Source organism: Ranitomeya variabilis, chromosome 4 (assembly GCF_051348905.1).
Source record: "Ranitomeya variabilis isolate aRanVar5 chromosome 4, aRanVar5.hap1, whole genome shotgun sequence".
Lineage (NCBI taxonomy): Eukaryota > Metazoa > Chordata > Amphibia > Anura > Dendrobatidae > Ranitomeya > Ranitomeya variabilis.
The window spans coordinates 274881412-274905522 of NC_135235.1; the positions used below are offsets into that span (position 1 = coordinate 274881412).

The 24111-nt window shown below is 41.3% G+C and overlaps 1 protein-coding gene across 1 annotated transcript in view; it reads right to left on the reverse strand.

Moving 5' to 3' along the window:
* Positions 1 to 24111, reverse strand: part of TTC12 (tetratricopeptide repeat domain 12) — an 89684-nt gene that overhangs the window by 55406 nt on the left and 10167 nt on the right. Inside the window, exons 2-7 of the mRNA XM_077249979.1 lie at positions 16672 to 16733; positions 14478 to 14641; positions 10778 to 10796; positions 9156 to 9233; positions 5144 to 5265; positions 1033 to 1092 (exon numbers count right to left, since the gene is read on the reverse strand). Coding sequence (XP_077106094.1) covers positions 1033 to 1092; positions 5144 to 5265; positions 9156 to 9233; positions 10778 to 10796; positions 14478 to 14641; positions 16672 to 16723 — 495 coding nt within the window. The 5' untranslated portion in view covers positions 16724 to 16733. The remainder of the gene's footprint in view (positions 1 to 1032; positions 1093 to 5143; positions 5266 to 9155; positions 9234 to 10777; positions 10797 to 14477; positions 14642 to 16671; positions 16734 to 24111) is intronic.

Here is a 24111-nt window from a genome sequence, read left to right on the forward strand (position 1 = left end):
ACATGGTGTTATTAGATGAGCTCACTGATGGATTTAATGAAAACTAAAGTTGAGCAAGAAGATTTGCCAGACCCTGGTCTAGAGGCCATGTTGGTAATCCTTGGCCATTGGACCAGACCATTGTGAAGCTCCTCCTACCTGGGGCATCCCAACGCCAAATGTATGATATCATGGTGGCACGATGAGGTTCTGGAAATGTCAGGTGCAGTAGTTTACAGTATTCTGGTCCGGTGGCCAAGAACTATCACTGTGGCCACTGAACCAGGGTCCTGCAAATCTTTTTGATGAACTCTAGTTACCATTAAATCCATTAGCAAAGTCATTTGGTGGAACAGTGTGTAATAAGTCTTATCTCTCTGCTGCTGAACCATCATCTAGGCTGATTTATGAGCACACTGAAGTTCTAGGCATGCTCTATGACTTGTGCAGAGGTCCATAAACAGAGTGGGGGAGATGAGCTATGAAGTCACCTGATATTAAGTGTTGATACGTTCTAGGATGATTACTGAGAAGTCATCTCTACAGAATGATAAATTTAACATGAGACTCAGTAACCAAAGTGAAAACTGCAAGATTTTAAGAACATAGTAGCTAGACAAGATAACTTTAGTTATTATTAAATCCATCAGTGAGCACATCTATTGACAACGTGTAAAAGTCTTATCTCTTCTGCTGGACCTTCATCTAAGCTGATTTATGACCTCATCAAAGTTCTAGGCATGCTCCATGATTTGGTGTAATTCATAATTGAATTCCTTTATTAGCGCCATCCAATTTAGCCAACTGCACGATCAGAGTCCTTCAATTTTTTATCCTCATCTCATTCTTCATTCTGCTAAGTACAGTGACACATAGCGGCTGTAGAAGCCGAACAATCCAACATTTTCAATTCAATAAATGCTTATTAAATAAAATAAAAACATTTAATTCAAAAATGTCCCCCCTGAGTCAGCCAAAGGAAAAGTACACTTTATACATACTATAGATCTAATAGTTTTCATTATCTAATCACGTCTAACAGGAATAACTTACCTTTAATGCCCACTCACAATCACTTATAGCGCTATCGTACTTTTCTAGTTTTATATAAGCCTGTGCCAAAAGAAAAAGTGTATAACATAAAGAATATAAAAAGACAAAAGTAGATATTGGGCAGTAATAAGTATTCTTTTAAGCCTTTAACACAACCAAAAATTAAGACAAAAGTTTAGTGCACGACTCTTTCCTGTTTAACATAATGCGCCATCACCAAGGTATAACATTAGTTTCACCTGAAGTGTGAGTTTATTCGGACCCCCCAATTCTCCTACATGATACTTCTTACATTTAATGACAAATACGTTTACAACACATGGTCCTGCATATATAATACGTGACAGATATGTAAACTTGTTTGCAAATACATATGAGAAACTACAAGGGTATGTTCCGGTGGGATCTTTCCAATGTTGATCGTCCATAGTGGGAAATTTCCAGTGAAATCTAGGTGTCAAAACGTTTACATTGCAACGGATGATATCCGCAGTTATATTTGCAACATAATATGTCAGGCTGCAGACTTCAAATCAGCACCTGTCAAATTTTATGCCAAATTTTGTCTTCCCTGTGTGGATGAGATTTCATGAACTCCCATCTACAAGGCTGCTACAGGAATATGCAGGCAGTAAATATTCTTCATGTAGATGTGAAAAATAAAATCCACTGTGTATACCGTAAGTATAACACCTCTATATACATTAGCTAATACAGAATCCACCATTTATGAAAGGGTATGTCACAGCTCACCTTCTCCTCCTGTACAATGACTGATAACACCTCTATATACAGTAGATAACACAGGATCCACCATTCACAATAGGTGATATCACAGCTCACCTCCTCCTCATGTACAAAGACTGACTGATAACACCTCTATATACAGTAGATAACACAAGATCCACCATTCACAATAGGTGATATCACAGCTCACCTCCTCCTCCTGTACAATGAGTGATAACACCTCTATATACAGTAGATAACACAGCATCCACCATTCACAATAGGTGATGTCACAGCTTATCTCCTCCTCCTGTACAATGAGTGATAACACCTCTATTTACAGTAGATAACACAGGATCCACCATTCACAATAGGTGATATCACAGCTCACCTCCTCCTCCTGTACAATGAGTGATAACACCTCTATATACAGTAGATAACACAGCATCCACCATTCACAATAGGTGATGTCACAGCTTATCTCCTCCCCCTGTACAATGAGTGATAACACCTCTATATACAGTAGATAACACAGGATCCACCATTCACAATAGGTGATATCACAGCTCACCTCCTCCTCCTGTACAATGAGTGATAACACCTCTATATACAGTAGATAACACAGCATCCACCATTCACAATAGGTGATGTCACAGCTTATCTCCTTCTCCTGTACAATGAGTGATAACACCTCTATATACAGTAGATAACACAGCTTCCACCATTCACAATAGGTGATGTCACAGCTCACCTCCTCCTCCTGTACAATGACTGAGAACACCTCTATATACAGTAGATAACAAAGGATTCACCATTCACAATAGGTGATGTCACAGCTCACCTCCTCCTGTACAAAGACTGATAACACCTCTATACACAGTAGATAACACAGGATCCACCATTCAGAGGTGATATCACAGCTCACCTCCTCCTGTACAATGACTTATAACACCTCTATATACAGTAGATAACACAGGATCCACCATTCACAATAGGTGATGTCACAGCTAACCTTCTCCTCCTCCTGTACAATGAATGTGAACACCTCTATATACAGTAGATAACACAGGATCCTCCATTCACAATAGGTGATGTCACAACTCACCTCCTCCTCCTCCTGGACAATGACTGATTACATCTCTATATTCAGTAGAGAACACAGGATCCACCATTCACAATAGGTGATGTCACAACTCACCTCCACATCCTATATGACAGATAACACCTCTATATACAGTATATAACACAGGATCCACCATTCACAATAGGAGATGTCACAGCTCACCTCCTCCTCCTCCTGTACAATGATAACACCTTTATATACACTAGATAACACAGGATCCACCATTCACAATAGATGATGTCACAGCTCACCTCCTCCTCCTGTACAATGATAACACCTTTATATACACTAGATAACACAGGATCCACCATTCACAATAGATGATGTCACAGCTCTCCTCCTCCTGTACAATGACTGATAACACCTCTGTATGCAGTAGATAATACAGGATACACCATTCACAATAGGTGATATCACAGCTCACCTCCCCCTCCTCCTGTACAATGACTGATAACTCCTCTATATACAGAAGATAACACAGGATCCACCATTCACAATAGGTGATATCACAGCTCACCTCCTCCTCCTGTACAATGACTGATAACACCTCTATATAAAGCAGATAACACAGGATCCATCACTCACAATAGGTGATGTAACAGCTCACCTCCTCCTCCTCCTGTACAATGATAACACCTTTATATACACTAGATAACACAGGATCCACCATTCACAATAGATGATGTCACAGCTCTCCTCCTCCTGTACAATGACTGATAACACCTCTGTATGCAGTAGATAATACAGGATCCACCATTCACAATAGGTGATATCACAGCTCACCTCCCCCTCCTCCTGTACAATGACTGATAACTCCTCTATATACAGAAGATAACACAGGATCCACCATTCACAATAGGTGATATCACAGCTCACCTCCTCCTCCTGTACAATGACTGATAACACCTCTATATACAGTAGAAAACACAGTATCCACCATTCACAGTAGATGATATCACAGCTCACCTCCTCCTCCTGTACAATGACTGATAACACCTCTATATACAGTAGATAACACAGGATCCACCATTCACAGTAGATGATGTCACAGCTCACCTCCTCCTCCTGTACAGTGACTGATAACACCTCTATATATAGTAGCTAACAAATGATTCACCAGTTACAATAATCAGTAGTCACAGCTCACTTCCTCCCCTTACCCACACATCTCCCTTTGCCCTGATAGGATCATGCAGATTAGCAGCTCAAAAGTCTTCTACAAAAAGGGCTTCTTAAAATACGCCTAGTGGCCAGTGTGAAAATGCCGAGATATTTTAATTTATTTTTATTTTTTGAAATATAGATATCAATATGAACAATTAAACAGGAAAATCTTGAAAATTTGAGAAAAAAATTTAAATAAATTTTACATGAAAAAACCCTTTTTAATAATAGATCATTTTCTGATGACACATGCCCGAGGCTGCAGCCTTGCTGGTGAAAGAATGTACTGGGTAATGACAAATACAGTGGAGAGACACGTTATGGAGATTTTCTCCAGCATTGATTTTCATACTAAAGTCCGATATCTACAGTAAAATAATGCATGTCGTTATATCCTATATTGGCCTAGTACGATATACAGTGTATAAGACGGGCTGAGTATCACCAAGCTGCACCCTGCAACTCGTGAAACTGGTCGGGCGTCATTTCTCGAAGTCACAAATGTTAAGTATGTATATTGGGGCAGTTACTATACTCTTACTGTCTATTTATAATATTGGTAGTTAACATATATTTTGACAGTATGTAGAGATGTATCACATGACCGTTTTTTTTTTATAAGAGATGAGTGAATTGAATTTATGCAGAATTTTTAAGACTTAGTTGAACCCAGCAAATTTGAACAATTTTTTATTCACTTGGTGCAAATCATTGAAAATGACTGCCACCATTTCATTAATTGCATTAGATTGTATCAGACAGGGAAGGGTCACGGATGGGAAAGCTTCCCCATAACGCATTGTAGCTATCACCCCACATAGTATAGCATATCAAATCAATTTGAGACTATGATAGCCAGTATAAAAGCCAAAGTAGGAAATGCAGCAGCTATTTAAAGTCAAAATAAGGAAAAGTATTGCAGATAAATAGTGACAGCACAATAGTGAAGAACAGTTCATATGTATACCCATAGCCATATATTTTGAGGTCATTTTGACATTACTAAGCTTGAAAAGAGTTACCGTAAATACAGTCCTATGAAATCTCAGAGTGTTTGACACGTTTTTTCAGTGCAGCGTTTTATCTTTAGATACTTACCTGAGCTCGGTTTGTATACAAGACCTGCATGTCTTTTAGTTTCTCAAGCCCTTTACTGTACCGTTGAATTGCACTTTGATAGTCGCCTTGTGCAAAAGCCTGATTTCCCTGATCTTTCAGTGCTGTAAAGCAGAAAGTATGTAAGACTAAATTATATGACACCTTTTGAGACATTTCTTACTTAAACTGCATGCATTTTTGGTTAACAATCATTTTTGCAATTGGAATGTAGTTAAAATTTTGAACCCTTAGTTTTACATTACCCATTGTCAGACTGTAGAATTTCTAGTGAATCCATCAGGGAGCAGATTTGATGGTCAGGTCTGTAACTTATTTCTCTACTCCTCTAAATTTATTTATGACTACATCAGAATTGAACTTTCAGTTGGTCAAAAAACAGCTTAGAAGATGATTCAGGAGAAGAGAGATGAGTGTTACAGACCCTGCCTTTTGAGCACGCTCACGCATGGATTTGAATGTTACAAGCCTATTTAATGGTCAGTCTGTAAATTGTATCACCTCTAAGATAATCAACGACCACATCAAAGTTTAATTCATAAATCATCTTAGAAGATGGTGCAAGAGAATAGAGATAACAATTAGAATCCTTTATGCTTGGATATAGATTGAACTTGATGGACTTGTATCTTTGAAGCCGTGCCATCAGAACAAGTTCACCGAGAGATTTTATTGTTACGAGTCCATCTGATAGCTGGATATTTAAACCTCATTTACCTTTTTCCCTGAAAGATCCTCTAAGATGATAGATGACCACATCAAAGTTGAACTTTCCTTTGCTCATAAATCAACTTAGAACATGATTCAAGAGCAGAGAGATAAGAGTAACAGAGGTAAAGTTAGGTAAACAGCTCGCCCTTGTGAAAGTTTTTCTAAAATTCTTGGCATGAAGAAAACCATTCTTGCCCGGTGTGGCTCTGCGAACATTCAAGAAAAAGGAAGCTCCTACTGTTTTCCACATAAAACGGTAATCATTATTCCAACATCTTTAAAATTGTGACATTCTCCAGTATATCCAAATAAATTGTATTATTTTCCTACATGTGTCAGAGCATAACTAGGTCTTTATTTGTGGTCGCAATTTTAAAGATGTTGGAATAAAGCTTACCGTGAGAGTAACAGACCCTGCCGTTAGAACAAGCATTACTGATGGATTTGACTGTTAACTCAATCACGGTCCGCTATGTCCTGTGATACATAGAGGCAGGAGAAGCTAATCGTTCTAAATTTTCTAAGGAAATCAGATTGCAAAAATTCTTGTAAGTTAAAAAATTGCCATCAAGACTACAAAAGACTCATTACCGCCGAGACTCACAGATATGAGTACACCATATTCTTTGTCAATGGTGATGTAACAAAATGTGCAATATTTTTGCTCCAGTTTTAATTGCAACCCATCACTTTTGGACTATAGTTTTGTGGCCTGTCTTGATTTCAGTAGAATCATAGAGCGTTTGTTAAATTACGTCTGCATTAAAACTAAGCTTGAATTAACCCTCATCGAACCACTTGAGCCTTATCACCCAATGAACACTGATCCTACTTCAGTTAGGTTTAATTAATATCTATTTTTTAATTTATGCTTTCCAATTTGTTGCTCAAAACAATTATCACATTTCATATCAGTTGACTTAACTTGGTTTGTGATCAGATTAATTACCTTTATCCTTCAGAGGCAAATAATAATCATTAAAAAGCATCCTCATTGTGTGTAAACTCTTTTTTTAAGAGGGTGTAATGTCTAATTAACTTTCGCAATGACTTGACTTTTGTGCGATCTTAAGGTGATCTCTAAATTCCAATTTTCATTCGCTTTGAATGCCATGGAATATTTCAAAAATAAATAAATACATAAAACCTCTTGAGAAGTTGGTTGGAGAAAAAAAAATGTTATGGTCCCCATAAAGCATTAGGCACTATATGTCCTTTATAGAGATTGACGTAACCAGAATCTCTGTTTACATATAGCTGTTTCATGGTTCTTGCCCCTCATCAGTGCAATGTAGAAGACTTGTTCGCTGGATTAGGAGCCTTCAATGGTGGGATCGAAGAGGTAAAGTTTCTCCTTAAATGTCCAGAAAAATAGAGTAAAGAATGACCGCACCAACAGCTGGTTCTACCACCTAAACAACATCAATCCCGTTTGTTACCAGAAGCTATAGGATATCGGGTGCTCTCGCTGAAACAAAGTCCAAGTCATTCGTGCGAGAAGAAAAAAAGAAGAAATGCGGGCACTCACCATCCAAAACTTGTTCTTTATTCCAACATAGCATAAAATGCAGGACAGGCAGGGAAATGTATATCCACTAGACGACGGCCGTTTCGCGCGAATGCGCTTCCACGGGTCTTGAACCAATTCACGGGTTCAAGACCCGTGGAAGCGCATTCGCGCGAAACGGCCGTCGTCTAGTGGATATACATTTCCCTGCCTGTCCTGCATTTTATGCTATGTTGGAATAAAGAACAAGTTTTGGATGGTGAGTGCCCGCATTTCTTCTTTTTTTCTTCTCGCACGAAAGTTTCTCCTTAACGCCTTAAGGAACAGGACAATTACATTAATTTTTGCCTCTTTGTTTGTAAGCAGCCATACTTTATTAATTTTTTCTGATGTGGTTGCATGCGACTCTGCTTTATGCAGTACAAATTCTATTATTTTTAGAGCTGTTTTGATAGAGAACACCTGACAACACTGCTGCAGAGGAAGTCATGCTTGAGGAAAGAGCAATAGTCCTATAATACGGTAATGAAAACTTCAGCACCGAACAAGACAGAAGCAGTAAATTTTGCTGCAAATACATTTGTGTGAATCTGGCAATAAAGAAAAGACAAATCTCATCCAGCGATTCATCCAATAAATGGTCTTTATCCAGGAACTCTATGTTGATAACAGCCGGACATAAGGAAGGTGGTGAATAGGTAAGAGCTATATGTCATACGGCTCTTACCTATGCCCCATCTTCCTCATGTCTGGCTGCTATCGAAACATTGGACGCTATCTGTCTTTTTTGACGGATTCAAATAAATAAATATGTTTGCAACAGGATTCTCTGCTTTTGTCTTCTGCGGTGCTGAGCTGTTTTGAGGTACATATAAATTACTAGTTAATTTTTATATTTTTTTGCTGCTCAAATACAGTAAAAACTTATTTTTATATTTTTTTTTTACTTTGCAAGTTTCAAACTATATAGCCGGTTGAATGAATGCTACAGGTTATAACAGCCATATGGATTCCTGTCAAATATGTGTAATAAAATATTTTTTACGTGAAAAAAAATCAGATTTTTTTTTTTAATTTCGGGGATGGAGTCCTATTACTTTAATATTTTTTGCAGATAGTGTGTATATATATATATATATATATATATATATATATATATATATATATATATATATATATATTTATTACTTATACCAAATATGTATATTACTCAGATGTTGTCCCTTGAGAGATCATCAAAGATTTCTGGGGAAAATTAGTTTTTTTCTTTCACTGATCATTTTTTCCACTGTTACTGGGGCGTCCATAAGAGCCCAAATTAAAAGGACAAACAGCCAAAGTGGTGACATTAGTGAATGGCAGAGATGTTGATCTAGTCTGCTCTGCTATCCCGGCAGACACCCGGTGATCATCAGGTGCTACAGGAGCATCGGCGGTGTTGATGCTTCTGTACACTACATAGCACTCATTAGTTTTTGCCATAATCGTGGTGCACAATAAGACTGAATTATGCTCCAGTCACTGGCTAAAGTAATGTTTCTGGCGGTGGCACATGAAAGTTGAACGATGATGTGCCTATAAGAGATGTTCACCTCTTAATGAATTAGCGCATCCTATTGCAGTGTACAAACCTCCAGTCTTGATTAATCGGGGCCAATATTTAGTTTTAGCCATAATAGGTTTTTTTCACTCAGTTAGTTAAGGTTAATGTCACCTTCATCTATGGATGATGAATCAACTCATAAAAATGTAGTCTCCTTTTTTTTTTCTAGTTACCATTTGCGAGTGCCTTGTTCTGCTTTCTTTTTTCAGCACGTTCACAGGCATCTTTTTCCAAAAGCGCGATGAAGCTATCTAGAAAAAAAAAGAACCATGATGATTGTTTATTTTATCATAAAAGTTGCCGGAAGAGTCAGTGTTTATGAACCTGGGCATTTTATGGATCCATGTTGTATGGATTTACAATACACACATATTTCGTGACATAATTCAATATTGTACCTCTGCGCGCGTTCAGTTTTATGCAGAATTACACAAATGGATCTTTTAACAGAGGCATTTTCCAGAGTCACACAGAATAACTATGGGATCATAATGGTAAAAAAAATTCACGGGGACTTTACAGTATGTGCTATGTGTGCATTCTATAATGCCCGTGTGTATTGATGGGGTATCCTGGCTCTGCTTACTTATGCATTGGGAGTTAAGAGGAGCAGATTTCATCACATATAATTATACCTGTCAGGATGAGTGCACGACCAATGGATAACATGCACCTGTCCTGATGTACAGATTAAAACAAGTGCACGATACCTGATTGTCTGTAGGAAATATCTGTCCATGCGAACATGAAGGTGATCACCAAATGAATGTTCTATAGTTATTCGGAGGTCATTGAAGTGCATTGACAGACCAACTGCCCAAATACACCATAAGGGTACATTCATATGTTGTGGATTTGCTGCAGAAACTATCCACCAGGAAGTCTGCAGTGGCAGATTCACACCAACACATTTTCCGTTCGGACTTCATTATCATCTTCAAAGGCTTTTTTTCCAAAATTGCAAGTTATTCCCTACCAACAGATCCCAGCACCGAGAAAGGAGGTTCCATTTGGAATGGAGTGGATGTGGGCATGTCCATGTCCGACCTCTTCTCCACTTATTGACAAAGGGACTGCAGGATATTGCTCTTTCTCCTGCAGACCAATTGACAATGCCTGGAGCAAGAGGGGGTCTAAAATTTCAAGGTTCTGGATACCCAGTGATCAGCAGATTATGCTACAAGTAGGGGATAACTTGCAATTTTGGGAAAACCACCTTAAAAAAAACCTCACTTTTTATCACTCCAAGCAGTGTTTCCATGTCACACCTGTGGTGTGGTGATTGTCTGTATAGGTCAGATTGGGCTATCACTGGAGGACCGAGTGCACCGAGATTGACATGGAAACACTATTGGGAATTTGGCTGCAAAAGGGAGAATTATGTATTTTTTTTATCTTACTAGTTTAAAAACCTTTATTTAGTCTAGATAATCCTACAATCTGTAGTAAAAGGGCTTTACAGTGGTAGTACCGCACTAAAACTACAGCATAATAAACATATGCACAACAGAAATGGACATGCTACCGATGGGACTTCTGCTTCCATGAATAGTAAAGGTCCCACCAACAATATGATGGACAGATAATACATTATAATTATAGTGAAACCCCTTAAAGTATCTAGAATGTATCTCCCAGGCATTGTTGCATCTTTGGGTAGAATAAGAAAAATCTGCAATACTAAAACCCATGATGTCCATGTGTGGAGCAGTTTCTGTGAAAAATAAAAAATTAAGCCCGTTTTTCCAGTCCTAGATGTTCCCTGTAAGGTTTACTATCAGCCAAATGTTCTTACCTTGACTCATCTCTGACTTCTTGATTGCATAAGAGGAAGGGACCGAGAAAGAAAGATAATTCCAGTAAATGGTAAATGTACATATTATTTCCACCTATTTCTTTACATGTTGCGGTACCCTCTTCTCGCTGTTTCTGGCTCTGACGAATTTCAGCTCTGATTATGATCATAAAGTAATCAGCACGTTATTCATGGCAATTGCTGCCTTAGGTGCCATGTACTAATTCCCCTTAACTAAGCAATTATATACTACATATACTTAGAATGACATCACCTAATGCCGTAACATTCACCTCTTTATTACTTTCCATGGAATAAGCTATCAGCAGTTATTACTAGAGGTTGATTGGTGCATTATAACATTTATTGTAGAACATCTGTGGTACTGCAGGATTCCACATAAAATATGACGATGTAAGGACCCAACAAGTGCAGTGTGGGGCCCCTAGGGTAAGCTTTACAGGTCGGCTCTAGGGAAGGACCCTTCTGTCTCGAGAAAGTCAGACACGATACAGTTCTTACAACATTGGTTCAACTTTACTCTTCTTCATGTCTTGATCACTAAAATGTTGAAAACAATATTTACAGTCTCTGGTGTTGACCTCAGACCTCTTCTCATCCACCGCCTGAACACAGGACACTCGCATAGTTGGGCCAACATCACAGATGGCTTTCTTCCTCAGCCCTTACTAAAGACTCTCTCCCTGTCTCTCACACCTTATTTGCTTGTCTCTGTACTAGTAGTAAGGCCTCTCCTGATTGTGGAGCTCCACCTGCAAGCTGCTTGTGCTCTCTGCAACTGACCATAACTGCAGGAAGCTTTCCCAAAAGTAACCCTACCACATTTACCATGCATGCTTGTGCTACTACTCAGCCACTCTCCATTAAACAACTTTACTCAAAAAGAACCTGATTCATCTAGGACTGGACAAGCTCTTTCTCCTGTCGCTAGCCTCAAACCATGCTGTAATTCCACCTTTCCACCCTCCACCCTTCAAAAGAAACAGCCCACAGTCGAGATCAAACAGCAGCAAGTTATAAAGTAAACAGTTTCAGGGCTAACCATTCAACATTTGGTCATAATGTACAATTGGGATGTAACATGGAGGGGCTATAAACAGAGCAACTAAGTGGGACCCATCTATTTGTAAGAGGATCTCAATCCTTTTGTAAGGAAGTAACATAAGCAAGGATTCCACGTGTTTTTTTCCAAGTTCCTGTCAACAAAAAGACCACCATTAACAGCAGTCATTAGTAGACTGGTAGCTTACATTAGTAGCCAATTCTCCTAGAACAAAGTAGAGGATCCCCAAACAAGGAGACCTTCCAGACTGAAACCATAGATTCCTACAACAGCATTCTGGTTTCATCCATGGACAGGGCATGTAGGAGGTGTGAAAAAGAGTTATGTGTCTTGAAAAAAGGAATGTGGCTATGTGGAAACTACAGTTAAGTCCATATATATTTGGACTGAGACAACATTTTTCTAACTTTGGTTATAGACATTACCACAATGAATTTTAAACAAAACAATTCAGATGCAGTTGAAGTTCAGACTTTCAGCTTTCTTTTGAGGGTATCCACATTAAAATTGAATGAAGGGTTTAGGAGTTTCAGCTCCTTAACATGTGCCACCCTCTTTTTAAAGGGGCCAAAAGTAATTGGACAATTGACTCCAAGGCTATTTAATGGACAGGTGTGGGCAATCCCTTCGTTATGTCACTCAATTAATCAGATTAAAGGCCTGGAGTTGATTTGAGGTGTAGTGCTTGCATTTGGAAGGTTTTGCTGTGTAGTAAACATGCGGTCAAAGGAGCTCTCCATGCAGGTGAAACAAGCCATCCTTAAGCTGCGAAAACAGAAAAAAACCACCCGAGAAATTGCTACAATATTAGGAGTGGCAAAATCTATAGTTTGGTACATCCTGAGAAAGAAAGCAAGCACTGGTGAACTCATCAATGCAAAAAGACCTGGGCGCCCACGGAAGACAACAGTGGTGGATGATCACAGAATAATCTCCATGGTGAAGAGAAACCCCTTCACAACAGCCAACCAAGTGAACAACACTCTCCAGGAGGTCGGCGTATCAATATCCAAATTTACCATAAAGAGAAGACTGCTTGAAAGTAAATGCAGAGGGTTCACTGCACGGTGCAAGCCACTCATAAGCATCAAGAATAAAAAGGCTAGACTGGACCTTGCTAAAAAACATCTAATAAAGCCAGCACAGTTCTGGAAGAACATTCTTTGGACAGATGAAACCAACATCAACCTCTACGAGAATGATGGAAAGAGAAAAGTATGGCGAAGGCGTGGTACAGCTCATGATCCAAAGCATACCACATCATCTGTAAAACACGGCGGAGGCAGTGTGATGGCTTGGGCATGCATGGCTGCCAGTGGCACTGGGTCACTAGTGTTTATTTGATGATGTGACACAGGACAGAAGCAGCGGAATGAATTCTGAGGTATTCAGAGCCACCATACTGTGTGCTCAGATCCAGCCAAATGCAGCAAAACTGATTGGTTTGGTCATCGTTTCATACTACAGATGGACAATGACCCAAAACATAAAGCCAAACAACCCAGGAGTTTATTAAAGCAAAGAAGTGGAATATTCTTGAATGGCCAAGTCAGTCACCTGATCTCAACCCAATTGAGCATGCATTTCACTTGTTAAAGACTAAACTTCAGACAGAAAGGCCCACAAACAAACAGCAACTGAAATCCACTGCAGTGAAGGCCTGGCAGAGCATCAAAAAGAAGATAACAGCATCTGGTGATGTCCATGAGTTCAAGACTTCAGGCAGTCATTGCCAACAAAGGGTTTTCAACCAAGTACTAGAAATGAACATTTTATTTAAAATTATTTCATCTGTCCAATTAATTTTGGTCCTTTTTAAAACAGGGTGGCACATGTTAAGGAGCTGAAACTCCTAAACCCTTCATCCAGTTTTAATGTGGATACCCTCAAATGAAATGTGAAAGTCTGAACTTCAACTGCTTCTGAATTGCTTTGTTTAAAATTCATTGTGGCAATGTCTATAACCAAAATTAGAAAAATGTTGTCTGTCCAAATATATATGGACTTAACTGTATCTGTAATCCTGCGATATGAGCCGTATTGCTGTGTCCTACCGGAAAGACCTGTCTAAAAGTGTGATAATATCTAATAGGAAACCGACCATAGACTGCCATAAAACAGCCTGAATTGAATAATGTCACAGCCTGGGGGCCTGTTAGAGGCTTCTGGGACCCAATCCAACATCTGTAACAGAATCTCCACAATTTACAGCTACAGGTTCTCCTCCTTTGTGAAGCACTGCCTGGTTGCTAGTGCAGCCTTCCTGTTAGCGTTTCCTAATGATGACTGCACAGCTTTCCCCCTCTCAAAATAGCTGCGGATGTATTAGCAAGTGACCAAACCTGTCCAACTACATCCTCCAATCAAAGCACACTGTACATGATAAAAATGTTTCTTAATTGGAGGATGCTGATGGCTAGGACTGGTTACATGTGACTCCATCGGTGACCATTTTGTGGATGGGAGAACTGTACAACCTGAGAGGAAGGTACTTACCATATATATTAGCAAGTAATACAAACTCATATCTCCAAAATATCTGCCCCTTAAAATTCATTTGGCACTGAAAACAAATGAAACTTTAAAAGAGTAATCAAAAAAATATGTAGAACTTACGGACGAAGTACCAGATCCATTATTGAGTGTTCTGTTTGTCTTGGTTCTGGTTCCATCTTGGTCATCTGCATTCTTCATTAAAAAAGCAAGCTTTTCATCTGCTCTTAAGATGGACCTTTCTTGAGAAGATGCCTCTTCAGAGTTTAGACCTTGTAAAATATCAGCTTCAAAGGAGAAGTGTTTGTAAAGCAACTGAGAAGTTAGGTCATTGCCATGCACAAGACGACACAGTGTCCTTTATTAACAAATGTTAAGGAAAATTCTGCAAAACTATGATGATTTAGTTGATATAGTTGACTAAATGCTTTACCCCAAGTCCCCACTGACTCCTTTTTACTGAAAAGCATGTACGAAATATACTATCACTTTCTGTGTAATAGGCATGCTACTTTAATGGAAGTCCGTGACCTATTTTAACTCTAAAACTGCTGACCGGTTTAGGGGAGAGCAGTGTAAACATACCCGGAGTGATGGCCATATCTCCTTTCCTCTGAATGACAGCTGAGTGTTCAATCAGGAGATCGCTAACACCATCAATGATAGATGTGGTAACATAATGGAAGGACTTAAAGGGTTATCCCAAACAGTTAAAGTTATCACCTATGCAAAGGATAGGAAATAACTTGAGGATTGATGAAGGACCGATCACGTATGCGCAGCACCCACTCCATTCCGGACAGTGCACTTTAGAACCCCGTTCTCCCTAATCTTTGATAGCTGATCGTTTTTGCACTTAAATGATTCCTCACAACATCCAAAATTATCAGGAGAAAACTAAAAAGGTCTGATTTTGGAAAACCAGTGTATTTCGACTGCAGTTTATTTAAAAAAACAAACAAACAAACTGTACTTTACTCACCCTACCCGGGTCCAGTACCAAGTCTCTACTGCTACTACAATTGCCTGTTATTGTGTGCAGTGCTGACATCATGTCGACAGCATTACAGCTAATCAGTGAGCTCAGCAGCTCTGAGCGGCTTGTGAGGACATTAACAGATGATAAGCAGAGTAGACTGAGCGTTGGACCCAGGAGATATTAACAGATGAGGAGAAGCAGAAAAGACTCAGCTTTGGACCCACAGGACATTAACAGATGAGGAGAGGCAGAGGAGACTCAGCATTGTACCCATGAGAGATTAATTGATGAGAAGAAGCAGAGGAGACTCAGCGTTGGACCCAGGAGACATTAACAGATGAGGAGAGGCAGAGGAGACTCAGCATTGGACCCACAGGACATTAACAGATGAGGAGAGGCAGAGGAGACTCAGCATTGTACCCACGAGACATTAATTGATGAGGAGAAGCAGAGGAGACTCAGCGTTGGACCCAGGAGACATTAACAGATGAGGAGAAGCAGAGTAGACTCAGCTTTGGACCCAGGAGACATTAACAGATGAGGAGAAGCAGAGGAGACTCAGCGTTGGACCCAGGAGACATTAACAGATGAGGAGAAGCAGAGGAGACTCAGCGTTGGACCCAGGAGACAATAACAGATGAGGAGAAGCAGAGTAGACTCAGCTTTGGACCCAGGAGACATTAACAGATGAGGAGAAGCAGAGTAGACTCAGCTTTGGACCCAGGAGACATTAACAGATGAGGAGAAGCAGAGGAGACTCAGCGTTGGACCCAGGAGACATTAACAGATGAGGAGAAGCAGAGTAGACTCAGCGTTGGACCCAGGAGATATTAACAGATGAGGAGAAGCAGAGTAGACTCAGCTTTGGACCCAGGAGACATTAATAGATGAGGAGAAGCAGAAGAGACTCAGCGTTGGACCCGTGGAGGATGAGTTTAAAGAAAAAAACTGCAGCCATTGGACAGAGGTTTTCCAAAACAGGAAAACTACTTTAAATACATTTATTTGTGAATTCTAAAGAAAAAAAAGAGAGAAAGTGAGCCATAATAGAAATTTAAAACATGGTAAGTGTATAAATAAGGATCAGGAGGAAAATGTTTTAATAAAAACTAAAGAAAAGAACAAGAGTTAAATTTATGTATGATATGGTATTAATTATGATTATGAAGAAGATCCCTACTCAAATTATCCATGATAAAGGAAGAAGTCATGAAAGATAAATTCATAAAATGACTCAATAAAGAAACATTTATTAAAAAAACTGAAGACAAAGACATAAAAATGCATTAAGAAAATACCCTAAACTGTTTATATGATTAATTAATTCATGGCACTTACATATCTCATCCACATCCATCAAGAACTTCTCTAGATTTTGGTCTTCGGACATTTTGTTGAGCCTTCGAAATAGTGGAAAGGTCAAACTTTCACTATGAAGTGCCCAGAGAATTTTACACTTTTCTATTCTATGGTTTCCTATTTTGATCCAATTGATGCACGACAGAAAAGAATTCCAACTTTTTCCAGCCATAGTAAAATCTCTACAAAGGCCTGAAAAGCTCAATTGCACCCCACTACGGCTTAGTTCACATTTATACTTTGCTTTATGCTGAGCATTTGAATCAGGGTTTACATCTAACTCCAAAAAATGTGATCAAAACAGGCCCTCCAGAGAGTACCAAAAATGGAGCCATTGAGTATTTTGGAATAGACAGCCACTATGGCCTCCGGTTGTCCCTCATTCAAGTGTTTTCGCCTTCTTTTTTTTTTAGCTGGACACAATGATGTGGTAGACTACAATTTTGTTTAAGCCTAAAAAGACGACCAGAACAGCAAAAGCCAAATGGAGTGCAAATTAACTCTGTTTGTCCCATTATGCTCAGTTGAAAGTTCCATCCCAATCCCATTTTTCGAAGATGTAGATGAAAATCCAGATGCAGTGCTCAGTATTGTGCTTCCACCAGAGGTCTCACAATTGATTCCCTTGAATGGAGTTGTCCAAAACTATGATATTGATGACCTGTTCTTAGTATAGCTCATCAGTATGAGATCGGTGGGAATCTAACACCTGGCATCCACATTGATCAGCCAGTAGCTAGTCCTCCAGAGCCAGGACACCACATTTCTGTATATTCCATACATGTAGTAGCCATTTTTGGATACTGCGACCACAACACAGTGTGCAAAGCTGTGCTACTCCTGCTACGTATACTGGGTACATGCAAACAGTTGACTATCGGAGAAAATAATCACCCTCCACCAATCTGATATTGATGACCTATCCTAAGTATTAATCATCATTATCCTAGTCTATGACATGCCCTTTACAGAAGTGAACCGTGCTAATGGGATTTCTTTTTTTGCTTATTTATGCACTTTTATGTTACTTTTATGTATGTTATAAATAATTTAATCACAAAATCAGACAGGAAATAGTAAATTACAGTGTAATTTACTTTGTTTGCTAGGGAAGAAAAGGAATACACAGCATTTTGGGCTCATATATCTTAATCAGAAAGCAATCATATATATTTATTTTTCTTCTTCGCGTTTGTCTCAGATGATATAAAAGGCACTTTACACATATACCTCTAACACCCGTAACATGACGAACAGCTAGAATAGGTAAGTGATTTACAACTCTGTGCTATGTGATAATAATGGTTTCGCAGTGCACTTGCAAAGAGCTCCCCAATTGCTTTGGTCTTATTATGATTTGTTACCGAATTTCCAGAATGGCAATATAATGTTTTAGATGTCAAAATCAATATGAGACTTAGAAGAAGTATGAGAGGCTCCGGACATAGAGGGGAAAACAATCATCGCCCTTGGCACATCGTTCCTACCAAATGCATTTATTTGTCTGGTTATTGTTGTAAGACTTATAGCAGAAAAAAGTAGCAAGAGGTTTTTCATCCATCCTCACTGTCGGATCACGTGTGAAATGTGTTGAAAGGCTCATCGCCCAGTGACATGGCTCCGGTGAAAGTGCTAAAATTGATGTATAGAATAGTCTTGTGGAATGATTACCCTGTAATCAATGGAACACCTTGAAATCACGCCAAGAATCGTCTACAAATCGACGGACACTGGTGGCATATTCCAGGAAATCTAAAGGAAAATACTTTTATACATCTGACTCAGTTTTTCATGTTGGAGGCATATAAAGGAGCATAAAGAAACGCAAACCAAAAAATATATATATTTAAGGGGGAATAGTCTATTGTCTAGATTAGAAAATGCCCAAATTTTGGTGCATTCTGTATTTCGTGCTCGGGTGTTATCCTATTATCTGGGAGTGCTTGTATGTTATATTCGAGTCCCCGTGACTGCATGATTTGTGGCTGTTAGACAGCCTGAACAAATGTGGGGATTGCCGGTTTGTTAGAGAATCCCCACGTGTTGTAACTAGGGTTGAGCGACTTTTACTTTTTTGGGGTCGAGTCGGGTTTTGCGAAACCCGACTTTGTCAAAAGTCGAGTCGAGTGAAATCGGCCGATCTTCTTGCAAAGTCGGGGTCGTTGTTCGGCCGAAACACGAAACCCAATGCAAGTCAATGGGGAAGCATAGTCGGCAGTGAGCAGAGGCCAGGAAAACACCTACAGTGCCCATTTTAATGCGAAAAACATCAATTCTTGTTACTTAAGCTTGCCAATCTTAATTTACCTTACAATAATAGGTAGCCATTGAAAATTTGGGGGTCATTTGGCTAAAGTTGTGGGGGGTAGGGCTGGTTCAAGTTTTCAGTGGGCCCAGGAAACGTGGAGTACGTCACGGCGGTGGAGCAGTTAGAGGTAAGTATTGCAATGTTGCAAGTGCTGTGATCCTGAGCAAGCAGGGGGTCCCACTTGTTCGCATTGGCACTGGCACAGGGCCCCTCACAGTACGGCGGTGTGTTTGCACGGCGGGGGCGCCTCCCACCGGCAGCGACACTTTGCGTACTATGAGGGGCCCTGTGCCAGTGACGTCGCCAACGAGTGTGCCCCCCCACCTGATGAAGGAACCTGCACTTTCACCTGCACCTTCCTCTTTGTCCCCGTGTAAGGTGGTATAGTATGCGGGAAGAGGAACCTGACTTTCAGCAGGGTCAGATTCAGGCTGTGTAGAGTGCAAGGGGAATGTAGTGGTCTGGGTCAATGTACCAGCGGGCTAATCTAGCAGTGGCTGGGCAATGGGCAGGATGAGGAGGAAACACAGATCTAGGCCCAAATAATAGAGTGGCCTAAATGCAGTTCAAAATTGGTAACAGGACTAACCAGGCGGCATTGCTTTGTTCAGTGGAGGACCACTGTAATGAGAGGCTGACAGAGTGAGTAGGGCCAAATAAGTAACTAGGCTAAATGCAGTTCTAAATTGCTAACAGAAGGAAACAGGCGGCACTGCTTTGTTCAGTGGAGGAGAACACCAAGGAGCGGCAGACCCCGTTACTAGGGCCCAACCCAAGTAGTATGGCAACTGTAGTGTTACATTTAAAAATACTTAATGAGAGCCAGAAGATTGAAGCTCAGACAAGGAAACCCGGAGGAGAACACCAAGGAGGAGGAGAACACCAAGGAGCGGCAGACCCCGTTACTAGGCCCCAACCCAAGTAGTATGGCAACGGTAGTGTTACATTTAAAAATACTTAATGAGAGCCGGAAGATTGAAGCTCAGACAAGGAAACCCGGAGGAGAACACCAAATAGGAGGAGAACACCAAGGAGCGGCAGACCCCGTTACTAGGCCCCAACCCAAGTAGTATGGCAACGGTAGTGTTACATTTAAAAATACTTAATGAGAGCCGGAAGATTGAAGATCAGACAAGGAAACCCGGAGGAGAACACCAAGGAGGAGGAGAACACCAAGGAGCGGCAGACCCCGTTACTAGGCCCCAACCCAAGTAGAATGGCAACTGTAGTGTTACATTTAAAAATACTTAATGAGAGCCGGAAGATTGAAGCTCAGACAAGGAAACCCGGAGGAGAACACCAAGGAGGAGGAGAACACCAAGGAGCGGCAGACCCCGTTACTAGGCCCCAACCCAAGTAGTATGGTAACTGTAGTGTTAAATTAAAAAAATACTTAATGAGAGCCGGAAGATTGAAGCTCAGCTTTTTCAGTGGAGGACAGCGTGATTTAGTGGCGCAGACAGACAAAGGTAGTATCGTATGTGTTAACTAAAAAAGTTGGCTCTATGCAGTTTTAAATTGGTTACAGGGGTACACAGGCAGCATTGGTGTGGTCAGTGGAGGACAATTGCAAGGAGGGACCGCAGACAGACTTCCTAGGCCTAAAATAATAAATTAGGCTCTATGCAGCTTAAATTTGGCAACAGGAATACACAGGCAGCATTGGTGTGGTCAGCGGAGGACAATTGGAAGGAGGGACCGCAGACAGACTTCCTAGGCCTAAAATAATAAATTAGGCTCTATGCAGCTTAAATTTGGCAACAGGAATACACAGGCAGCATTGGTGTGGTCAGTGGTGGACAATTGGAAGGAGGGACCGCAGACAGACTTCCTAGGCCTAAAATAATAAATTAGGCTCTATGCAGCTTAAATTTGGCAACAGGAATACACAGGCAGCATTGGTGTGGTCAGCGGAGGACAATTGGAAGGAGGGACCGCAGACAGACTTCCTAGGCCTAAAATAATAAATTAGGCTCTATGCAGCTTAAATTTGGCAACAGGAATACACAGGCAGCATTGGTGTGGTCAGTGGTGGACAATTGGAAGGAGGGACCGCAGACAGACTTCCTAGGCCTAAAATAATAAATTAGGCTCTATGCAGCTTAAATTTGGCAACAGGAATACACAGGCAGCATTGGTGTGGTCAGCGGAGGACAATTGGAAGGAGGGACCGCAGACAGACTTCCTAGGCCTAAAATAATAAATTAGGCTCTATGCAGCTTAAATTTGGCAACAGGAATACACAGGCAGCATTGGTGTGGTCAGTGGTGGACAATTGGAAGGAGGGACCGCAGACAGACTTCCTAGGCCTAAAATAATAAATTAGGCTCTATGCAGCTTAAATTTGGCAACAGGAATACACAGGCAGCATTGGTGTGGTCAGTGGAGGACAATTGGAAGGAGGGACCGCAGACAGACTTCCTAGGCCTAAAATAATAAATTAGGCTCTATGCAGCTTAAATTTGGCAACAGGAATACACAGGCAGCATTGGTGTGGTCAGTGGAGGACAATTGGAAGGAGGGACCGCAGACAGACTTCCTAGGCCTAAAATAATAAATTAGGCTCTATGCAGCTTAAATTTGGCAACAGGAATACACAGGCAGCATTGGTGTGGTCAGTGGAGGACAATTGGAAGGAGGGACCGCAGACAGACTTCCTAGGCCTAAAATAATAAATTAGGCTCTATGCAGCTTAAATTTGGCAACAGGAATACACAGGCAGCATTGGTGTGGTCAGTGGAGGACAATTGGAAGGAGGGACCGCAGACAGACTTCCTAGGCCTAAAATAATAAATTAGGCTCTATGCAGCTTAAATTTGGCAACAGGAATACACAGGCAGCATTGGTGTGGTCAGTGGAGGACAATTGGAAGGAGTGTCTGACACAGTAAGTACTCCGAGTCCCAAAACCTAAAGTGATGTTAATGTATCCAAAACAAAAATAAACCCCCCCCCCCAAAAAAAAAAGGGTGGCATACTTAGGTACAGGGGTGTGCTCCTATGCTGACTTTCAGACATTGTAATTTGGCGCAAAGTATTTACTGGTGCAAATGTAGGACAGGGCCCCTGACTATTTTAACTAGCATCATACATGTCAACAAACTGTTATTGTCTGTGCCAGGCATGGAAGGATTTCAGCGCCTATACTAAACAGTGGTGGAGCAGCGACAGATAATTTAGCAAGTGGTAGAGCACTGTTTGACCTTGGGGGGGGACACTCTCTCCTGGCCAGCGGTACAAGCCCAGGGCCCCTCATGTTACAATGGTGTGTCTGATGTTGGGTGCGCGCCACCACCGCCAGAGACACTTCATTGTACTATGAGGGACCCAGTGCCAGTCCGGTCGACCAAAAGTGGGCACACGCACCTCTTCAGACAAACGGCACTCTGACGGGTGCTTGCGACAAGTGGCGAGACCACGGCCCCGTGGGGGGAGTTAGTGCATTTAGGGAGGTGAAAACATGTTGTATTCTGGACAAACAGCTGCTGCAAATTAAGAGGTTGGAACAGTCAGTAACACCAGTCCCAAAGCAAGACCTTTTTACAGGAAAGCTAGGTGTCAGCCGGGAAAGGTGGGGCAAAATAATTTGAAATCCATGAGTGGTTCATTTTTATGAAGGTTAGCTCATCAACATTTTGGGTAGCCAGACGAGTCCTTTTTTCGGTCAGTATTGAACCAGCAGCACTGAATACTCTTTCTGATAGCACACTAGCTGCTGGGCAAGCAAGCTCCTGCAATGCATATTCAGCCAATTCAGGCCAGGTGTCTATTTTGGATGCCCAGTAATCAAAGGGGAATGATGGTTGAGGGAGCACATCGGTAATGGAGGAAAAATAGTTAAGGGGTAACATTTCTCCTTATGGAGAGTGACATACCATCTGGCTTGTCAAGGTAAGGAGGCTTATTCAAGGTTGTCAAGTCAGTGCTTATGCTGGGTTGAGGAGCACTTTCTGGCAAATCCACTTCACTTGTCTCCCTCAAAAACCCAGAACCCAGCCTTGCACTGCCAGCAGTTTCTATTGCCCCCTGAGAAGCTTCCTCATCCAACAAATAGTCAACCCCATCATCCTCCTCGTCCTCCTCCTCTTCGCCCGCCACCTTGTCCTGTAGACTTCCCTGAGCAGACAATGGCTGACTGTCATCAAGGCTTCCCTCGTCCTCGGCTGCAGACGCCTGTTCCTTTATGTGCGTCAAACAGACGCATTAGGGGGATGCTCATGCTTATTATGGCGTTGTCTGCACTAACCAGCCGTGTGCATTCCTCAAAACACTGAAGGACTTGACACAGGTCTTGGAGCTTCGACCACTGCACAGCTGACAACTCCATGTCTGCCATCCAACTGCCTGCCCGTGTGTGTGTATCCTCCCACAAATACATAACAGCACGCTTCTGTTCGCACAGTCTTTGAAGCATGTGCAATGTGGAGTTCCACCTTGTTGCAACGTCGATGATTAGGCGATGCTGTGGAAGGTTCAAAGCCCGCTGATGGTTATGCATACGGCTGGAGTGTACAGGCGAACGGCGGATGTGAGAGCAAAGTCTGCGCACTTTCAGCAGCAGTTCGGGTAACCCCGGATAACTTTTCAGGACGCACTGCACCACCAGGTTTAAGGTGTGAGCCAGGCAAGGAATGTGTTTCAGTTGTGAAAGAGCTATGGCAGCCATAAAATTCCTTCCGTTGTCAATGACTACCTTGCCTGCCTCAAGATGTACAGTGCCCAGCCATGACTGAGTTTCTTGCTGCAAGAACTCAGACAGAACTTCCGCGGTGTGTCTGTTGTCGCCCAAACACTTCATTGCCAATACAGCCTACTGACGCTTGCCACAAGCTGTTCCATAATTGGACACCTCGTGTGCAACAGTGGCAGCTGCGGATGGAGTGGTGGTGTGACTGCGGTCTGTGGACGAGCTCTCGCTTCTGCTGGAGGACGAGGAGGAGGAGGGGGGACGAACGCCTACAGCCAACTGTTTCCTACACCGTGGGCTACGCAGAACTGTCCCAATATTACTGTCCCCTCTGGACCCTGCATCCACCACATTAACCCAGTGTGCCGTGATGGAGACGTAACTGTTGTGAATTAGACTTTTTGGCTCCCTCTGGTGGTTACTAG